This window comes from Citrus sinensis, chromosome 6 (genome assembly GCF_022201045.2).
Source record: "Citrus sinensis cultivar Valencia sweet orange chromosome 6, DVS_A1.0, whole genome shotgun sequence".
Classification (NCBI taxonomy): domain Eukaryota; kingdom Viridiplantae; phylum Streptophyta; class Magnoliopsida; order Sapindales; family Rutaceae; genus Citrus; species Citrus sinensis.
Window position 1 is genome coordinate 17,699,408 of NC_068561.1, and position 21,980 is coordinate 17,721,387.

Sequence of the window (21,980 nt, forward strand, 5' to 3'; positions counted from 1 at the left end):
ATTTGCCAGAAAAGCAGGTTCAGAAAATAAAAGGTTTTGTCACGAGACCCTTTTCCAAATTTGCACTATTTGTTCATTTGCTGCAATATCCGTATTGTCTGATTGGACATTCAATCATGCATTCTCTTCTCTTCACTCTTCTGTATTTTTTGATCAGGAAAAAAATGGCTTACAGATCAGCAATGCACCAACATTCTAACAATTTGCATCTCGTTATTTATTTTTTTATGCGACACACACAGTAAGGACAATTATGGTGCATCGAGTTTAATTAATTATTCTAAATCATACTCCCTTATTGCCTTGCAACATATGCCGTCAGCTACATATTATTAAACCAACTTTTCTCAGATCGTGGGAGAGGAGAACCATCAAATCGTAGAAGAATAATTGCCACAAACTCTCGCTTGTTGCAGTGGCTGACAAGTTGTCTCTTTTAATTTTTTGTCATAGAAGCATCTTAAGGTTCACGAATTTTCGGTAAAAGAATAGGAAGATTTACGCTTTCTTCCTATAATTTTCGTTTCTTATCAGATATTCTCTTGCAATTTTAATAATAGCTCGTTATTTTCACGATATCAAAATTTTAATGAAAAAATTATTATTTTGTCACTAGAAAGTTTTTTAGTTTTGACATTACCGGTGCGTTTGGGATTGAAATTGGGCAGTTGTAGCTTAAAAGCTACAGTACTAAAGTGTTTGGTAAACACTAACTGCTGTAATTTGGAAGCTATGTTTATATGATTTTTCACTTATATAATGAAAAATCTATTATATTTTAAATAATTTTATCAAAATTATTATTTAAAATTTACATTTACTATATATTATTAACTTTTATTTCATAATTATAATTTTTTTCCACAGTAGCTGTAACTTAAAAGTTACAGTACCTCAATTCCAAACTCACCCTACAAAACTGTAGGGGAGTAAATGGTAAAAATTCTGAAAGGAATATGAACTTTTTAATTTCTTTTCAATTTTTGAGATTTTTTCCAATAAAGATAAATATAGCTGAAGTTAATAAATCATGTTTATTATGAATTACATATTTGGAAGATAAATTACTGATTTATAATGATCGATATTGAATCTTCTTTAAATAGGCATTGGAGCCATTTGAATAATAAGAGAGTAGACCTATATTGCCTTTGTATTTGTTAAGGACCAGACAAAAAGGCTAACATATATGTGATAAAGGGTGTTAAGAGAATAATTTTTCATCAGCTGGGAAATGATATTGGGCTCAATATTTATGTTTTGAGGCAACCTTTTAACTCACGAGCCATCTTTTGATTATAACTTAACTAGGCTTATGGGTTTCCTTATGCTATTATAGCAATAAAAAATTCCACAATACCAAATATTACCAACCCATTTCTGATCATCATATTAGCGGTCAAACTGTCAAAGTGATTATTCACAATTTTATCTTTGTATTTCTTTTAGTTTTCATTATTTTTGTAAAGACAATTGAAAAAGGAGGGGGAAGGTGATTGAGAAGAATGTGAGGGACGAGATAGTTCAATTTAAAATTTTTTAATCAGGAGATTTCGTTCAAAAAAGCTGAAGAAATAGCAATTCTAAGTCCTATCAAACAGGGATAGTTTGGTTAAGAAAATGAGAAAACAATGTAAATTAAACGTCTTGCTCTCAAGTTTCAACTGATAAAATGTTGCATTAAAATGACCCCATTATACAGTGAAAAAGTTTCTTTGACAAACGGATGATAAATATATTTCCCGCTACAATCCTTTGATATGTGACTGGAACTAAATTTCATTTTGACACGAAAATATAGCAAATATCATTGCCCTTATACTATACATATATGAAAATCATTCAACGGCCATTATCGAATACGTATGTGAAAGATAAATCCCTGATTATGATAACTGATTTCTTATTTTTATGTTGTTGGATCTTTTGTATAAACTATGTTCTTTATTGCTGTCACATCCTAAATACGTAATTTCCTCTTTTCTCGTATGATTTGGTTGAATCAAATTCTAGAGTTACGATGAATATACAGAAGAAATGGTCAATATTTAGAAAACATAATTAATGGTTTTGATTATTTATTCATTTATATGTCCTAACGGTCACGATTCTTAATAATCTTGGTATGCATGTTATGATGACCCTGATTAAGTTACCTAAAACAAATTTCATAATTTCTCTTTTATTTGTATATGATTACGCACGGCTTTATGTTGATAAGCTCAAAGTCACCCTCAATTGACAAAATATTGAAGATTATCCAATTTCGCAGGTAATTCGTGTCCAATTTTTCAACATATTCATCGAGCCAAATAGTAAATAGACTAAAATCCCTTCGAGGAAAAAAACAAATTAATTACATCAACTTCACTGCAACCATGCTCAGCACTTAATCATTACACCTATCAAGAAAGAGAGAGAACACGTGTTGCTGATTATTCTTCAAATAATAGTCCTTCTGCATGATGCGATTAGAAATAATTCATTTGATGGGGGCCATCTCTTCCGGCTTGCAAAAGTAGGAAGAAAAGTTCTGATTATCACCAGAACCAGACCAGAAGTTTGTGCATGGCACGACTTTGATGTGGAATTTCATCACAACGTTGAACATTCAAGAAACAACTATTAGTTGTAATCTCAAGATTTTGATTGTAAATTAAAAAATTACAATACGTTAACATGAAGAAATATAAGAAATTATAGGGGAGATTCATAGCTCCTAGACTCCTGTACAAAACCCTACCGAGCAAATTGGAACTAGGGCAACAGACAAGATTGGAGCAGTTTATGTAAGTGGCGGATTGTTTTGTTGTGATGATTAAAGCGCACACATGTGAATAGCGTACACAGTACTGATGATTTGTTTGTGTGGAATGGAGACAATAAACGTAGAGGAATGCAACGCGGATATAAAATCTCCCTTTCTTGATTCATGCATATACATATATGTGTGTGCGTGTGTGTACATGTGCATTTTATCATGTACATATATGTATGGTCAACCTCCAGGAAGCGTATCAATTAAAACCATATGTGCGTATGTAGTTTTATTCGTTGATTGATGGCTAGGAACAACCTTAATATAGTTGTATGGAAAAATCATTAGAATTATTTTGTTACTGGTAACAAGTTACCTACTAGTAGTCACAAGTTTATTGTTCCATGTAGATTAATTTGGAATGCGTGAGCAGAACTTGACAAATTTTTGCAACAAACAAGCTGGGAAATGTAACAAAAATGCCGTAAGATATAATTAAATCCCGATTTTTATGATAACACACTTGCTAATATTTAGCAAAAATATCAGGAACTATATGCATATACAGTATCACTAGCTACTTGCTTCTCTGTTTAATCCTATAAGCTTGCGAATAAATTCCATGTTCTAGTAACTTTGAACCGTAAGATATTTAAATTAAGAACATTTACGAAAATTGTATTTCCATTCTTGTCCAATTTCAAAATGGATCCAAGACCTAATTCAAACAAGGTAACACATAAACGCAAAAAATAAAAAATAAAAAAACTTCAAAAGTTTATTGGGTTTTATTTTCCATATTTAAATGCAAAAATTGGTTGTTATGACTCTTACCATTTCCGTTCTTGTCGTAACATATATCATGATAGCAATCTCAAGCTTTATCATATATGCATCATATAGTGATTTTAACATTATCATATGCGTATAACACAATAATTTAATAATTTATGTCGAAAGACTTGATCGAATAATTTTCAAATAATTTATTTTTTAAATGAAGGCACCTGAGTTCGAATCTTAAAGATATAGAAGCTTAAAAATCATATCTTTTTTAAAAAAGTACTTGACTTATAAGGATCTTCGTATTGAATTTTTTACCCGATTCTGATGATCTAAGCTAATAGTACATGCATGCTGTAAATCTCACTTCTGATCGAACCTGCGGAAGCCTCTCACAGACAAGTGATTAATGAAGTTGAATTTGAAGTAGGTATGCCAAATATGATGCCCATTTTATGGGAAGGAGAGTGAAAGCACAAACATGCCACGTGGATGACAGAGAGAAGTAGATGACTGGGGCTATAATGGTCCGCGTTTAAGGGGGAGGAATTCGCTCGTGAAAGAGAAATGGAACAAAACAGAGTCGAGTGTGTATCGAAAGGCATCGAAGGATGCGTCAATGTTTGTTTAGCTGTCACTCAATCCTCCTCCGAAATAAATTAAAAAAATAAAATGAAATAAAATAATTAGAACTGCTCTTTGCTCACGGTCACGGGGAAATTTTATTATCTCTCTTTCTCTCTCGCCGTCACGCTTTTGTCCACTCTCTCTCATGCAAAAATGTCATCCTCGATCCCGTTAATTTATATAGCTGTCCTTGTACATACCTAATATTGCCCCTCCTCTCACCTTCTTCTTTCTTTTTAGTTCTACAGCAATTTTATTTGTTTTTTTAAATCTTTTTTTTCTACACAACTAGTTGATTCAACTTTTATTGATGATTATAAGCGACGATGGATGCGTCCAATGGTTACGTTCCAAGGACCAAGATCCAAACATTAAAATTTCCCGCAATTCTCCTCTCTCTCTCTCTCTCTCTCTATATATATATATACGAATTATTTTGATCAGAACATGTGCGCCTATCTTAAACCATCTTAATTTAGTTACACATGCGATGCATGGATGCATGCTTTAATAGTTTGTGAAATAGGAAAATAACTTACCAGTGCATATATGTTTTATATTTCTCAAATAATGACATAATTTTTCTATCTTTGGTCAATGGGTCCAAAACTCCTGTTATTTGGATTCCATGCTAATATGAACTTATGCTGAGCTCAATTATTATGTATATACATCTGAATGTACGGATAATTAATTTTATCTATGTAATGTAAATACATATGTGGCATGATTAATATCGTAAAAGTTGAGAACAACTTAGTTGAACATGAGAAATTTTTTGAAATATATTTCACTTTCAAATTTTATGAGTTAATTAAATAGTTTTTTTAATTAAAAAAATAAAAGCATAACATGATGGAAACTTACTTTCTTCCTAATCCATGTAAGTGAGTTCAATTAAACTCTAAGTCTCTTGTATCACATCAAGAGGCTTTGCCTACTCAACTAACTAGTCAGCACCCACAAATATAAATACTCTTTACATTAATTGTTAAGACCAAAATTCTATGTTATAATGGTAATCTTGTTTGGTACATACCAGGGGGAAAAAAATTATATCCTCATATGAGAAATTGTATAAAATAAGGAATTTGATTGTTATTACACCTATATGTGCTTGATTATGCTTATGGATGGAACCCTAGCTTTTATTGGGAAGAATCGTTGTCATGGACAATGAGGTTATTTTCGTAAACTTGCTGCAGTCAATAATAATAAATTCATGTGGGGAAACGGAGACACTCATGCAGGAAACAAACAAGATATTACTATGAGTTGGTGATCTCATCTCTTCTTTTAAAACCCCGTAAAGCTCACGGTGAAAACATGGGCAAAGCCGAAGAGATCAGATAATAAGAAAAGCAGAAGCATGTCTTCAAGGGAGCAAAATAAAGCAGCTTTGTACGAGAAGTTGATGCTGCTTCGTGATGTTACCAACTCTACTTCTGTAAAAAAAAAAAAACCTAATCTCTTTTATCTCTTCATTTCACTTAGCTTTGAGATTGGACTAGAAACCCTAAAGCAATATTTCACCAACAAGAAAGCCGGAAATGAATACAAACAAAATTTATTTTTCTTGATTTATTTTATCCTTGATTATATATCCCATCTGCTGGTTTTTAGATGAGAGTGAAAAATAGACCGAGTTGATGGATCAATATATGGAAATGATTATTGATATGTTGAATTTGTGTGATTGGCAGATGAACAAAACCTCGATCGTAGTGGACGCATCAAAATATATAGAGGAGTTGAAGCAACAAGTAGAAACTCTGAACCAAGAGATTGGAACCTCAGAAGCTTCAACAGTCGAAAATTCGTTACCTGTGGTGCATAATCCTTGTTTCTTTTATCCACATCTCTATCTCAAAATTTGAATTTGTACTTATTTAAGGGGTTACTTGATAATGAGTATAGTAAGATACTCTTTACTAACTTAAATTAATTATATTACTTTTGTGCTTCCGCAGGTTACAGTGGAAACTCTAGAAAAGGGTTTCCTCATTAACGTGTATTTAGAAAAGAATTGCTCAGGTTTATTGGTCTCAGTATTAGAAGCCTTCGAGGATCTGGGGCTTGAAGTGCTTGATGCTAGGGTTTCTTGTTCAGACAGGTTCCAACTAGAAGCTGTTGGAGGAGATGTAAGGAATACAACTTTTTCAAATCTTTTAATTTGAAACTGAATTTTATTAATTCATGATAGCCGAAGCTTGCATTCATTACAGTACATACATATTAATTACAGATGTGTCTAATTCTCCGAAGCTTCCTGTAATTCTGTACTTGGGTAAACTATTATAACTCGTGAGTTGTAAAAGTTTTGCACCACATATTTCAGATTTTTAATTGCAAATACTGACAATGCTATTGGGTGGTTCCCATTATTAGAGAACAATATATTTTATTTTCTCTTCATTTATCTGTATTTGTATATCTTGTATTGCATGTCTTACAATTTCATTCAATCTCTGTATGCTCAAGCTATATGCATACGCTTTCTGTAATCAGCAGATGACTGTTACAACATTACTCATTGTTATTTATTGGCACAAGTTCTTGCAGCATATTGAAGGGCACGCTGACGGCATCGATGCTCAAGTGGTGAAAGAAGCTGTGTTGCAGGCTATCAAGAATGTACAGGATTCAGAACAGTGAATGAGAAAATTAAAGTAATTTTCCATCAATTTTTGTTTAATTTCCTCAATTTGGCCGCTTCATCCCTTTGTTAGAGTTTACAAGCATGAACTAATGAAGGGAGGTTTCAGTTCTTCTCATATTAAACTAAGATACATATACATTATTGATTGTATCATTTCAACCAAATTCAGTCTTCACGCTCCATTGGAGATCTAGGTAACTGCTAGCCCTTCAGTCAAGAACCAATTTATATATTTGTTTACGAGTACAATGCTCCTTTAAATTCCTTAAGTATTGTATGAATGGATACAAAACTCATCCTTTCGTGGAATTCCAATGATGAGGTTTTATCCGTTGAACTGACAACCACAATGCTCGTTATAATTGGCTAATAGAACTAGCTAGTGTCTGCTGCGCGAAGAAGTTAGTTACAATTATTACACTGGAGTTTGTCTTAAAATTTGTAGACACTAGATCAGAGAAATATTGTCTCTCCAGCATCTTAATAACATTTCTATACCCATTAAAGAAATGGAATCCTAAGCGTCAAACTTCTAAAATAAGAACGAAAAGCAATGAAGCATATGATAAACTAATCCAAGTTATGTTTGTTTAGTCGTACTACGCTGACTATTTTAATAATGTAATTCAAATTAATGTTTGTTTAGCCTTATTAAGCTGCTAGTTTTGTGGTGAAATTCAGGGGCACCAGCATTTGAATGGAGGTTTATAAAATAAAAAATAAGACACAATCATAAGTTGATAAAAGAGTTGTCATTAACTTATTTATCTACTTCTGCCCCAAGTGGGAGAAGTTAATGAACGGATTCGCAACGCATGTAACGCAATGAGCTAAAAATGGTCAGAAAAGGAATATCAATTTGTAGCTTTAACAAATATATATTTTCGTTAATTTTATGTTGCTATTATATATAAATGTAAAATATTAGCCTACTGGTTGGAAGACCTTGGAGTTATTGGAAGGAATCTTAGAATTGAAATGATGAAACAATGTCTGAATCATTGAATGAACTGTTAACTAGCTAAATGCAATAATTAATATAAGATAGTACAAGGGGACATATCGGATTTGCCTGGTGAATGTTGGGGCTATATGCCTCCAATAGCATAGACTTGAACTTCTCAATTATGGAGAGCGCAAACCTTTATTGGCAAGAGGATGTGGTTAAAAAAAAAACCTTAGAAAAAATAATAATAAAAAGATAAAAATTTATTTTGGTCACATCTTAGAATGGACAATAAAAATGAGTCAATTGAAGTTATAAGTAAAATACGTCTTTTCATCCAATAAGTTAACATTTTGGGGCAATGCCTAAATATTATAGGCTCCATCCCTAACAAATGATATCAGAACCAGACCTTAGTAGTGGGAATGTGGTGGTGGAAGAGATGCGTTGGATGAAATTATTGTGGTTTCATCTGAGAAAAAATTATTAAGTTGTGTTGCATATTAGTTATTAAAGGGAATCAATTGAGCGTATAAGTATTGATCAATTGGCTAATAAGTAAGATAAGTCTCTCCATACAATAAACTAGTCTTTTAGAGTTGATAACTAGATATTTTAGGCCCGAAACCCCCAACACGCATCATTAGTAAAGGCAATTTAAGGAACTTCTTTTTCTATTAGTGTTTAGTTCCCTTAATTAGGTAGAGCGTTTTGAATACCTCTTATCCCTCAACTATTTTCATGATATTTAATAATCCATTGGCACTGAAAATTTAAAGGAAAAGAGAGATAAATGGTGATTTTCTTGATATATATTTGATCTTAGGAATATAAAACATATTTTTATTATAAGAATAAATGTTTAAAAAAAATCTTATTATTAACTTTTTATTGACACCAAGATCTATATTGTTTATTTTTGTATTTTTTTACTTTAATTTCAATTTACAATGAGGGTAATACTATAAAATTATGGTGTTAAAAAGAGTTATTGTATATTTTATAAATAATAAAAGAGTAAGTAGCATATTAATTTGAGTATGAGGGAAACTGACAATTTCCTTAAAATATAAGTGCCTCTCAAATGGTGCATTATTATTTAGATAAACAACCTGGAATCAATTTAGACAAACAAAGTAGAGTAGACCAGCAAAAATGATTATTGACCTTATTATTTCTTTTTCCAAAATTTTCTAGAGTTCGTGTTTTGCATAAAATTTCAAGCCTAATGTTTTTCCCTCCGCCAATGGTGAATCGTTGCCTTCACCATGGTGAGGATAGCCACTAGAGCACCCTGAAGATCAATAGGAAATTTACCCATTTGACCACCTTCCAAATTTTAATATAAAAAAAAACCACTCTCCACGTTTTCTTATAATAGTAACCATTTACAAGGTTCTTAGACCAAAATACTCTTAAGTTCTCAAAACTATTACAAACAAAATATTTCGCCCAACAACGCCCAAAAACATCTCCCATCGCCCCAACTATACATGCCTTGAATTCCAACAATTTCCTTCACTTCCCGTGGTAATTTGCTTCACTTCGGGTGGCAATTTGTGTGAGTTTTAGTTTGATTCCAACAAGTTCCTTCACTTTCGAGTTTAGCATCTTAGGTATTCTCTTGATTTTTTAATTAATTTAGAATATATGTTGTTTAAATTGCTTGGTTGATTTATCATTGATCATAGTTAATCATTAGGATATGTATTAGATATGAAAATATTAGAGCTTTCTTGAGATTGAGATATCTAATAAATGGCACGCTAAATATTTATTTCAATGCCCCTAAGAAATTATTGATCTAAATTTACAGTTATTTTGAGGTTAAAAAGAAGGTTGGTGTGCCAGCCAATCAAGAACATGGGTGGTTGCCCGTGTTGCCCAAAATTTGGCCACGCCAAGCTTAGGCAACGCGAGTGGCTTTCCCCCATCGCCCAACCAAATAGCCATGCGTGGCACAAGAGGCTTGGCAACACAGGCAACATGCTTGAGTCGCCCAGAATTGGTTGGGCAATACATGTTGTCGCCCATATATATGCGTTGCATGTGTTCTAGGCGACAATTTTTTTCAAATGTTTTAATTTTTTAAAAAATATTTATGTTAATGTTGTCTTAATTTATTGTTTAGATGTGCTCGACAAGCATATGCATCCTTGGTCATTGAAGAAACCAATCAAGGATCACTTCCCAGGTTACGTTACAAATTTAACGAGATTTAATTTTGTGACTACACGTATATAGACCAAGTTAACTGATACTCAATTTGGACTATTCAAAAAGTCAAATTTTGATCATTTTCTAGCCATGAGGACCCTGGATTTAGCGGCAATCTTGTACACTATTTGTTGCTTAGAACTAATCGTGAAACAAGTTAATGATGATTTAGGATTGGCAACAAGATATTACATTTCTCTCTTCGAGAATAGTGCTTGGTGATAGGATTGAAATGTAGTAATGTGGAAAATTTACACAAAAAAAAAAACTTTGGTTGGCGAATACGTGATCAATATTTCGGTGGAAGCACAATACTTTAAGCTTAACGAATTAGATAGCAGGTTTGATGATTTTGATTTCGCTAACCTGGATGACATGGACGCGTTGAAGATTGCCTTATTCTATTTTATAGATATGGTTTTATGTGCAAGACCGTTTGAAAGGAGAATCACAAAAGAGATAATGCATGATGTGAACGATTTAGATTATTTCAATAACTTTTCTTGGGGCACCTATATGTGGAAAATTCTCCACAAGCAAATGACTAAAAGATTGATTGGTAAAGTTGAAAAATATAAGAAAGAGCATAGTAAGGATCACATTAAAGAAAAGTATAAAGAGAAGTACATGTCTTATCTAATATTAGGTCGTACACCAAATTTTAGCTATTGTGGAGATTTGCTTAGGAAGAAGGTTGCTATAAATATTTTTATGAATTAGATTATGTGAAAAGATATACTATTAAGTAGTCTTATTTCATATTCATATTATTAATTGACATTTTCAGCAGTAACTAAAATCAAGTAATATGCAACTCTCTGGAAAATTGGGCGACATATTGTGTTGCCTGAATGCCGTGCATCTTTTTAGAAACAAAATATAGTAACATTTTTATTCTTGTACTCCATATGACCATCCTTCAAAGTCTCCTACGCTTTATCAAAATAAATCTTAAGCACTACTGACTCTGTTAACGTGATGCAAAATAATAATAATAATAATACTTTGCAAATAACACTCCAAACAATAATATTATTATAGTAATTAAATAATTAATTATCAACAAATTTGGGTGACCCAGATGACAGCATTACACCCAAGCAACATAAAAAATTGCCCAAATTACATGCAATTGTATGTTGGGTGACACGAGCACTAATCGCTTAACATGCGGTATCTTATCGCCTAGGCGACGAATACCAGAATCCAAGCGACAAGTGCATGTTGCCCAGGTGATGAATACTAAAATCCAGGCGACAATTGCATGTTGCCCGGGCGACAAGTGCTTGCCGCTTAGATTTTGGGTTTCGTCTTCAACATTGTTTAAGACCCATTTTTGTCGGATTTTAATGGAATTTTAACCATTTAATGTATCCACATTATAATAAAATGAGCAATTGATCCTTTGTATGAAACCTAACCAAAAAATAAAAAAAAATGAAGAAATACTAACCTTAACTTTTTATTATTCTTTAATTTGTTGCTTGATTTTGTCTTCAATGCTTAGATAAATATATTAGTTTGATGAATGTGAGATATGTGAAAAAGGAGTTGAGCAATAGTTGGATAAATAACTTTGTAATGAATATGAGAGGTGAAATGAAGAGTGTTTTGGTGGTGTGTGGAGAGCTTCGGCTGTTGGCTGGGAGTTGAGGGGTTTGTTTGTTTAGTTTTAGGGGTATTTTGGTACAAGAACCTTCTATATGCTTGCTATTATAAGAAAAATTAGAGTGTGATGCTTTTTTATATTGAAAGTTGGAAGGTGATCAAATTGGTAAATTTTCCAAAGATCAATTTTAAATTCCTTCATAAATATAGAGATTGTAGAATATTCTTTTGAATATTATATATCCATACTCTCATTAAAATTGTAATATCTTTTAGGGGTGGGCAATTTCGGATTCGGATGAATCCGATCGGATTTCAGATAATTCGGATTGAAAAAAAATTCATCTGAATTATTCGGATCGGATTCAGATCGGATGAAAATTCGGATTGAATTCGGATTCTGATTGGATCGGATGAGTTTGGATTTTGGATTAATTTTCGGATTCGGATTAATTCGGATTGAAATCAGATTTGGACCTTTTTGACAATTCTCACAAAAATTTATGAAATCTATGATTAATGAAAACAAATTGAGAAATGACAATGGTGTTAGCTGTTAGCTGTTAGCTGCATGTGGTTTGGCGTTCGGATTTGCCTTGGTTTGGCTCAGATTCGACTTGATTCCAGTCAATTGGTGTCAGCCGCGGCTGGTTTTGAAGACGAACGAGGCTATGCTGACAGTGGCGTGGTCGTTGGACTCGTGGGTTGCCGGTGGGTTAATGGGTTCAAGACGAATGACAGGATGAGGTTGGTTTTGCTTTTGCTCGGCGAAGTAACTAACTAACTGGGTTTTGTTCACTATTCCCAACCCATGACAGTTCCCTGCAGCTGTCGATTAACTAGGTTTGATGTTCAGATTCGTCTTGGTTCGGCTCGGATTCGACTAGATTCTAGTTGATCGGTGTCGGCCGCGGCTGAGTTTGAAGACGGACGAGGCTGTGCTGATAGTGGTGTGGTCGTTGGACTATCGCCGGTGGGTTAATGGGTTCAAGACGGATGACGACGGGATGAGGCTGGTTTTGCTTTTGCTCGGTTGCTTGCTCTATCGTTTGTTGTTTATGTGGTTAGCTGTGAGCCTGTGACTGACAGACTTGAGTCAAACGAACTTGTGAAATAGGTTTAGTTGTTTGCTTGTTTTTGCGTTTAGTTTTTTTTTTTAAACAGTGCAGATCCGATCGGATGATTCGGATTGATTTGAATCCAATCCGATCCGAAACAAATCCGATCGGATCGCACATGTTTCGTCCAATCGGATTTCCCTTCAAATTCGAATCTGATCCGATGCCCACCCCTAATATCTTTGTAAATCTTAACAATTTATGCCCAATTTGTACCAAAGATAAACTCATATCTATTTGCAAAGGAAAAGTTCGGCCTAATCCACTAGTCGTACCCATAGCTTCTAGGATATGATTTCTAATTACTAAATTCAAAAAATATTGTTTTAAACAAAAAAAAATCAACAAACAAATGTTTTATTTTTCTATGTCATGATTGAAAAAATAAAATATAACAATTAAGACAATAAAAACAAAGTTAAATCAAACTCTATTCGTTTGAACAACTTCATATCAGGTTCCTTGATGAATTTTCCTTTAAAAGGGAAAGTTACGTCCAATGGCGAAGTTATATTTTAGTTAAATTAGGGACATAATTCAAAATCTATAATTCAAAATCTAAAAATTTTAGTTGGTTGTAACATAAAATCAATAAAAATGAGAGGGGAAAAAGTAAAGATGATAATGAAGAAACCATAAACTTAAGTAGATCATAACTAACAAATATCAATTAAGGCACCAAATGTGAAACACGCACAAAAATTTGATAAAATTTCAGTTCAGTCCCTTAATGATTTTCAATAGTATTTTGGACATGGCTATGGTGGAGAAATAATAACAAACTCTAGAAGATTAGAATCAAATATAATAAACTAAGGAGGTCAAACATAAAACTTTTCAAAGAAATGGATAACTTTCAATTAGACCCTTAGACATCATCTTTTTTCCTTTTTTTAAGAGCAAAGATTAAAAAACTTTTTTAAATGTTAAAATATATAAAATATCTTATACTTATTTGATAAATTTATTTTATTCTTTTCACAACATAACTTTAAAATGTTTACTTATTAAAATAATTTTATAATTTTTAATAAAAACTCTCATTGACAATCAAACAACTATAATTTTTATAATTTTCAATACAGAATCGATCATGGTGTTTCGTGTTTTGCAAATATGCAAATATGCACAATATCAACTTGTGACGTACAAGTAATGCTTCAAAGAGAACTCATAATTTTGATCTTGAATTAATGTGAAGGTGTGTTTTACTCTATCGTTAGAAAACACACAGTAGCTAGCTCCCTTATATTAAAGAAAGTTATGTTAGTTGTGTTGTTGAGTCAATGTACATGAAAAAGATGGTGTTAGCTTTTATCAATTTTATATTTTGGTTAATTACGTGTTGATTATTACTATACAAGCACTTGAACAAAAGAAGATTCTAAAAAAAAAAAGAGTTATAACTATAAACAAGTTGCTCTTAATAATTACCGGCCCAACTTGCTATAGCTAGTTATTTCTTTAACCTTATATAAATCATGATATGGTCCCATTTCAATTACCAAGCAATAGCACTGAAAAACTCACACTTTAACTAGTTCATCTTCTAGCCATGAATCCTAAACAATATTTATACTCAAAATTCATTTATTTGTCAATAAATAGTCTTGTGTCTAAGTAGCATGGCCGCCGCTCAATTATCTTTTCAATTCTATGAGAAGTCATGCCCTTTAGTATTATCGATCATCAATTTAGAAGTGCAAGATGCTGTGTCGAATGAGGCTCACACGGGGCCATCCTTGCTCCGTCTCCATTTTCATGACTGTTTTGGTCGAGTCATTACTTTCTCTCTTTATATTTTTATGCCTTTATTGGTCTTTTTCTTTACACTGCTTAATTACTATTATTATATTTTTTGGCATCTTTCACATTAAGTTATCATTGACATGTCAAAATTCTCTACGAGTTTGGAACCCTTGGGATCTCACCCCAAATGTATGATTTTTGGAGAATAGAGTGGAGAATGGGAGAAAAATAACCTCTAAATTCTTATCAAGGTAGAGTTTAGGGATGACAAACAACGGGCTTGGGCCAGGCTTTTTCAAGCCCACGTCCAAGCCCACTATCAATTAAGTGTGTTGGCCTGGGCCTAGGCCGGATTTAGGTTTTATTTATTTATTTTAAAATTATTGTAAATTTGAAATAAATTAATGATCAACAAGTTATTACAATTATAGATAAATTAAAATAATATTTCAAATTAAAATAATAAAAAAAGTAAATAAAAGCTCATAACTTTAATTTCATTTAATACTGAATTTTCTAATTCAAACGCTCTTTTAATTAATTGACACAAAAGAGATAATTTAGTATAATAATTTTATCTTTTTTTAATCATAATTGATTTATAAGTTAAGAATTTAAGTTTTTTTTTTTATTTTTAAATTACTTTTCAATTTTAATTATATTATTATAATTTATAAAATTATTTTTTTAAAAGTAGTGGGCATGGGCTTTGTTCGGGCTTTTTTTCTTGGGCCCTTGTCCAAGCCCTCATGTGTGAGAGCCGAGCCTGGGCCGGTCTGGGCTTTTTTGCCACCCCTAGTGGAATTTGGTTTTGTACTCTCCACCCAATTCCTATTATATATGAGTATTTTATTAATTTTTGTTCAATAATTTTTATTTTATCAATTACAATGTTGGTTAATAAATTTTTTTAATTTTTACCTAATATAAATATATTATAACTAAAAAAATCCTACATTATAATTTTTATTCAATTGTAAAATGTTGTTATGTTTTCTTTTTCTTGTTCCCAGATCAATGTTTACACCAATCAAGAATCACCAAGATCAATCTAATTTCCCTGATAATTGATCAAAATTGAAATAGAAAATCAAACACACATAGAAGAATCACACAAAAACAACAATCAAGGGACGACAAATTTAAGTGGTTTACTAGAGGTAGCCTACATCCAATAAAGAATAGAGTAGCAACTTTTATTCACTCGCTGATAACAAGATACAAGGCAAAAAGATGAAGTTACAAGCTTTCACTCTCTGGAAATCAATCCTTCTAATACCCAATATATAGGACTAGAGAGTTCTAGAATGATTCTCCATTCACCAGTTGTGTTCCGGGTTTATTACAACTAAATTTAAGACTTTCCCTCTCTTGATAACAACCAATAATAACCTTAGACATGTATTGCTCTCATGCTTAAGAATAAGTGAAATCAAAATGCTTCTGAAAACTATCATTTCAAGCTAAGCTTTATGTGTAAATGCACGTGATAAACACATGCCTTACTTATGAAGCTCGGATGACAAGACGTAATTGTCATCTGCTCCATTTTTTATCCCAATGACATGTTACTCAGTCCACAACTGAGATGACAAATAACACTTATTCAATAAAATGATAAGGCAGCACTTTCTCTTAAACCCATTTTCTAAGCTCACACTTCAACATTTTTCTCTCTCAAGGTATTGCTCTCTTCAAATATTTTTTAGTTTTGATATTATTTCAAGATACTATTTCAATCTTTTAGGGATTTTTTAATAATTGAGATATGATATAATATGGTAATGATTTAATTAAGTCTCTAAATTTTAATTTACTAAAATCATTTATCTATACCTATTATAAAATAAGTAAATGGGAAATGGGGAATGATTTTCTCATCCCCACCCCACTAAATTTATTGGGGGATAGAGTGGAGAATGTAGGTGAAATTTTTAATAGAGTGGGGAATGAGGTAGGCCTCCCCACCCTCACGCCACTACATTGCCATCCCTAGTTATCATAATGGTTGTTAATTAAACAAACTAAAACATTATTTGTACTTTTTGGCGTTTGATTAATTAAATCTAATGTCACAACGAGTCACAGATTAAAAAAAAGAATCAATCAACATTATTCTCAATGCTTTTTTTAAATATTCTAGTGATGTTTTATCCAACACACATATATAATCATTCTCAAGCACGGGGCCCCCTCATTTTTTTTGTAGACACGTTGTTAAGCTATGCACTTTAATAAAATTATTTTCGAATGCACTATAAAGTCATATAGTTTAATAACATTAAAATTTGACTCTATTAAATCACACTTCTTAAAAGCGAATTTGCATGAATGAGAGCGCTATGTCACAGGGTGAGTGTTTTTCACAACGAACTCGTGCAACGCGTAGACAACTCTTGCTGAAAGTTGCTAAGTAAACATTTAAGCTTCTCAACTAGCTAAGCCTGGAGGTTTTCGAAAGAGTTAGAGAGAAGAGAGCAATTGAGCCGAAAACAGATAATTGTATTACTCGCAAAGTGCTTACAAGAGTGCTTGAGTTGCTTACTCTTAACTTAATACTTAAATGCCAAATGTCATGCCCTATTTATAGGGTGGCTTGTCAAACTTTAGAGTTCTAGAGAATTCTACCAACTTGCCTAAATATCTAAATATTTACAAGTACTAGAGAAGTGTAGAGAATTAAAGATATGTACGAGCTTGAGATGTGTTAGAGTTTGTTAGAAAATTTTAGAATCGGGCCAAGCTAGCACCCTTGGCCTGTGTTTGGCCTCTTAACCCAAATTTTTGGGCACTTGGGCTAAAATTTTGGGCGGTCCACAATAGCTCGCTATAGATATTGACTATATATATTGGCTTATAGTAATTTCCACGACACAATTTTTGTCTTGTTACAATTTTGTGGCTATAATTTATTTATTTTTATATGTATAATTGAGTTTCCAATCGCAGATCTTGATGGCTAATGTTTACTCAAAATCCTGGTTCTGTCGCTGCACTCCACCACTTACTTGTTTGATGGCTAATGTTTAACAATAAGTGAAATCAACACGCTTTTGAAAACTATCGTTTCAAGCTATGCTTTATGAGTAAATGCACGTGATAAACACATGCCTTACTTATGAAGCTTGGATAATAGGATGTAATTGTCATCTGCTCCCTTTCCTTATCCCAAAGACATGTTGCTCAATCCACAACTAAAATGACATATAACACTTATTCAATAAAACGATAAGGCAACACTTTCTCTTAAATCTAGTTTCTAAGCTCACACTTCAACACTTTTTTCTTTTAAGGTGCAACTCTCTTCAAATATTTTTTAGTTTTGATATTATTTCAAAATACTATTTCAACCTTTTGGAGATTGTTTAATAATTTAGATACTATACAATATGGTAATGAATTAATTAAGTCTCTAAATTTTAATTTATTGAAATCATTTATCCATACCTACTATAAAATAAGTAAATGGGAAATAAGGAATGATTTCCTCATTCCCACCCCATTAAATTTATTGGGGATTGGAGGTGAAATTTTTAATGGGGTGGGAAATGGGATTGGCCTCCCCACTTTCACCCCACCACATTGTCATTCCTAGTTATCGTAACAGTTGTTAATTAAACAAACTAAAACACTATTTGTACTTTTTGGCGTTTGATTAAGTCAATTTAATGTTACCTGGACCTGGAGTCACAGATTAAAAAAAAAAAAAAGATCAATCAACATTATTCTCAGTGCTTTTTTTAATATTCTAGCAATGTTTTATCCAACACACATATATAATTATTTTCAAGCACATGGCTCCCTCATTTTTTTAATGCAAATATGTTGTTAAGCCGTGCGATTTAATAAAGTTATTTTCAAATGCACTATAAAATAATATAGTTTAATAACATTAAAATTTGACTCTATCAAATCACACGGCTTAAAAAAGCGAATCCACTTGAAAAATAATAAGAGCGCTTGCTATAGAGAATGACTATGTAAATTGGCTTATAGTAATTTCCATGACATAATTTTTTGTCTTGTTACAATTTGTGGCTATATTATATATATATATATACAATTGAGTTTCCAATCACAGATCTTGACTTGAACATCATCATAACTTAAATTAAAAATATGAAAAAAAATAAATTTTAATATGCTACAAAATAAAATATAAAAAATTGAAATGTATATTTTTTTATCTTTTATTTTAGTCATGATTTTATCACAAATTTACAATCCAGAATGCCTGATTATAAAATTGTTCCTGCGTATAATACTATAAATCGGTTTGTAACATTTCTTGTACAGGGGATGTGATGCATCCGTATTATTAGACGATGCAGCAACTTTCCCAGGCGAAAAAACTGCAGTTCCCGATTTCAATTCAGGAAGAGGATTTGAAGTCATTGACACCGTTAAATGTCAACTAGAGAGTTCATGTCCGGCGTCGTTTCATGTGCTGACATCTTAGCTGTCGCCGCAAGGGACTTTGTCGTCGCAGTAAGAATTTATTTTAAAATCCTGACTGCGCCGCTGTTATTGTACTAGTGTGGTTAAGCAACTGGGTGGACCGAAGGAGAGATTCAACGACGGCAAGTCTTGATTTAGCAAACAGTGACTTGCCAGGGCCAGATATGAGCCTTGGTGAACTAATCTCAGCTTTCGCAGACAAGGGACTCACTGCTGAAGAAATGGCGGCGCTGTCAGGAGCTCGCACAATTGGCCAAGCACCGACAGACATTGATCCCTTGTATGAAGTATCCTTGAGAGAAAAGAAATATGCCTCGGCAGTATCAGTGCTGGTGACAACGTAAATATTCTTGCTCCCCTTGATGTCTCAAAGCCCCATTTCTTTTGACAATGACTATTACAAGAATTTGCTGAGCCTGCGAGGGCTTTTGATTTCCGACTTTCGTGGGGGCTCAACAGATTCTCAACCCTCAGCGAATGCTTATAGCTCTGCCGCGGAATTCTTCTTGAGAGATTTGGCATTTTCGCTTTTGCAACGGTCGAAATGGGTCTCGGCCTACTCACGGGGATTGGGTGGCGAGATCCAGTAGCAGGTGCGTCAACTGAGTCTTAGAGATTAGGGAATTTGCATGGGGCATTTGATTGGGCTCATTCAAAGGATAGGCCTTTAAGTGTGGTCCACATATCTCGCTCATAAAATAATGGGCCCTCGAAGATTATCAGGAATTGGGCCATTGTGATTGTTTTACTAAAGAGGCGGACAGGCCGAGGTATGAACAGAATCTATTGGCCGCGTGGTGCATGCACGTTGTCTTTGAAAGAGGGCAAGGCAAGATTTTTCTTTTTTCTTTTTCTTCTTTTAAATGTTCTGGGATTATCGGAACTAGTTTATAAAATAATTTTCTTTCATTGCAGGAAGGTAGTATGTTCAATCAAGAAAAGCAAATAAAATTTTTATTATCTTTTGCTGCTTATATATATATAACATTGTGATCAATGTGGAACTAATTATATAAGAGCCGATTACTTAACAAGTCAACTTACATACTTCTATAATATGATTATATTATTAGCTAGCATCAATCTATTTAAATATTCTTCGTCAGCATCATCTAAATCATGTTTCTTACGTTTGTTCTTCAAGGATAGGTAGAGAGTAGAGAGTAACTTTCATCTCACGACTTATGTTCCTCGTGCCTCTGCCTTTATCAATCATCAAATGCCAGCTACATACGTTGAGAATAATTTTTTATTCTTTATTCGATAATGATAATGTTGATAGATAAGGGTGTGACTAAAGACTAAATCAATTACTCCTACTTCTTTCAAGACTTGAATTAAGTAATCAGTCAAATGAATTTGTTTGAAAACCATTCGATTAAACACTCCTGAAAATTCTCCTTTTATTTTTTTTTCCTTCATAAGTTCAATTTGTAAAATTAATTAGCAATTCATAATCTTAGACTAAACATACTTTTTTTTTATACCGAACTTTTTTATATAAAATTCAGGTTGGGGAATTAAACTAATTTTTGTCCATATTTGTTAAAATGAGAGGTTTAGTATATTTTTTTATAATAATTCATTTCCAATGTTAAATACATCAAATGCTAAGCTGAGTTCCGCCCCTTTACTCAAAATCCTGGTTCCGCCGCTGCACTCCGCCACTTTATTGCTTGATGGCTAATGTTTAACGATCCCTCATGAAATGTCAATCTCAAAGTGCATTTATTTTTATTTTTTAGTACTTAAATTGTACTTATTACTTTCAAATTTCAAAATAAATAATTATATTTGGATTATAAATTAAGAACTCTTTTTATTGCTTAACCTTAGGAGTAAAAACAGATTATAAAGAAATCACCCTTGATTAATAATTGGCGTGGTTACAATGATCTTTCTCCATCAAATGCATATATTTAGAGCTGGCAAAATGGGTCACTAGATTGTGTTTATGTTCTGTCAAATTTAAGCTGACTCAAATATGATCCATTTAATTATTATGTCAAACTATTAAAACCTGAACCCAACATAAAAAATAATTGAGTGACACAACATGGTTTATTCAATAATTGAATAATCGTGTCATCTAACATAATATAATTAAATAACTCGTTTAATACCTATTTAACATTAATTACATAAAATATTTTGCACCTATTTGACAAAAATTGCACTCCTTTATATATCTAAATATTATTGTAGATTGATATAAAAAATTATACATGTCTACCAAATTATTGGACATCAAGTTATTACACACTTACACTATTGAAATTTAAGATCTATCTAGAATTTTATGAAATGAAATACCATATAAATGTTCATCCTTCATAAATAATTTTGTTTTTAACTGAGTAAATGAATTAAGAACTTGAACCCTAACCCTATATGACAAAAAAAATTATATTGACATGGACATAACTCATGTAATAATCATATCAAATTTAATGAGCTAAACCCATTTATTCATGTTAGGTAAATGAATCGTGTTAAATTTTACAACTCTACATACATTAATATTACACGTCTTAGGACCGTCAGACCTTTAATGATTGTCTGTCTATACAATATAAGAATTACGTAGCTATATATTGCCCATCAGTAGCTGACTTATTTAGCGATGTCATCAATGGGATGCAAAAGATTCAAAACGAACCAAGAAATAGCTACAATGCAAGACTAGTTAGGTTACGTATTCACGACTGATCAAGAAAATTAACTTGAAATAATAACAACATGGGCTGTGTTGAAAATTAACAACATGGGCTGCTCAAGAAAATTTGAGCCCTGTACAGAGAAATATAATTAGCTTATAGCTAAATGCCTATTTAATTTTTTGCATTAAAAATTCATTTATTCTCGTTTTAAGTTAATTTAATAAATTTATAATTTTTCTCTCATTAATGTCTTTAACATTGTTGTAAGGACATTATTATAAAATTTAAGAAAAAATAAAAATATAACATAATTAACAACATGAGCATCTTAAAATATTCTTCAAAATATAATTAAACGAATATTTATCCTTAACCACATATTCTTGTTAACATTCGC

The 21,980-nt window shown here is 32.3% G+C and overlaps 1 protein-coding gene across 2 annotated transcripts; it reads left to right on the plus strand.

The window, feature by feature from the left end:
- Positions 1–5,403: 5,403 nt before the first annotated feature.
- Positions 5,404–7,031, plus strand: LOC102616900 (uncharacterized). Of its 2 annotated transcripts, none has more exons than XM_006481091.4 (4): positions 5,404–5,615; positions 5,872–5,997; positions 6,139–6,309; positions 6,722–7,031. In XM_006481091.4, exons 1-4 carry the CDS (start codon positions 5,538–5,540, stop codon positions 6,821–6,823), a joined length of 477 nt encoding a protein of 158 aa, XP_006481154.1. In that variant the 5' UTR covers positions 5,404–5,537; the 3' UTR covers positions 6,824–7,031. The 2 variants fall into 2 exon arrangements, with proteins under 2 accessions (XP_006481154.1, XP_006481155.1); XM_006481092.4 differs by having other exon boundaries at positions 5,407–5,615; positions 6,731–7,031.
- The last annotated feature ends 14,949 nt before the right edge of the window (positions 7,032–21,980 follow it).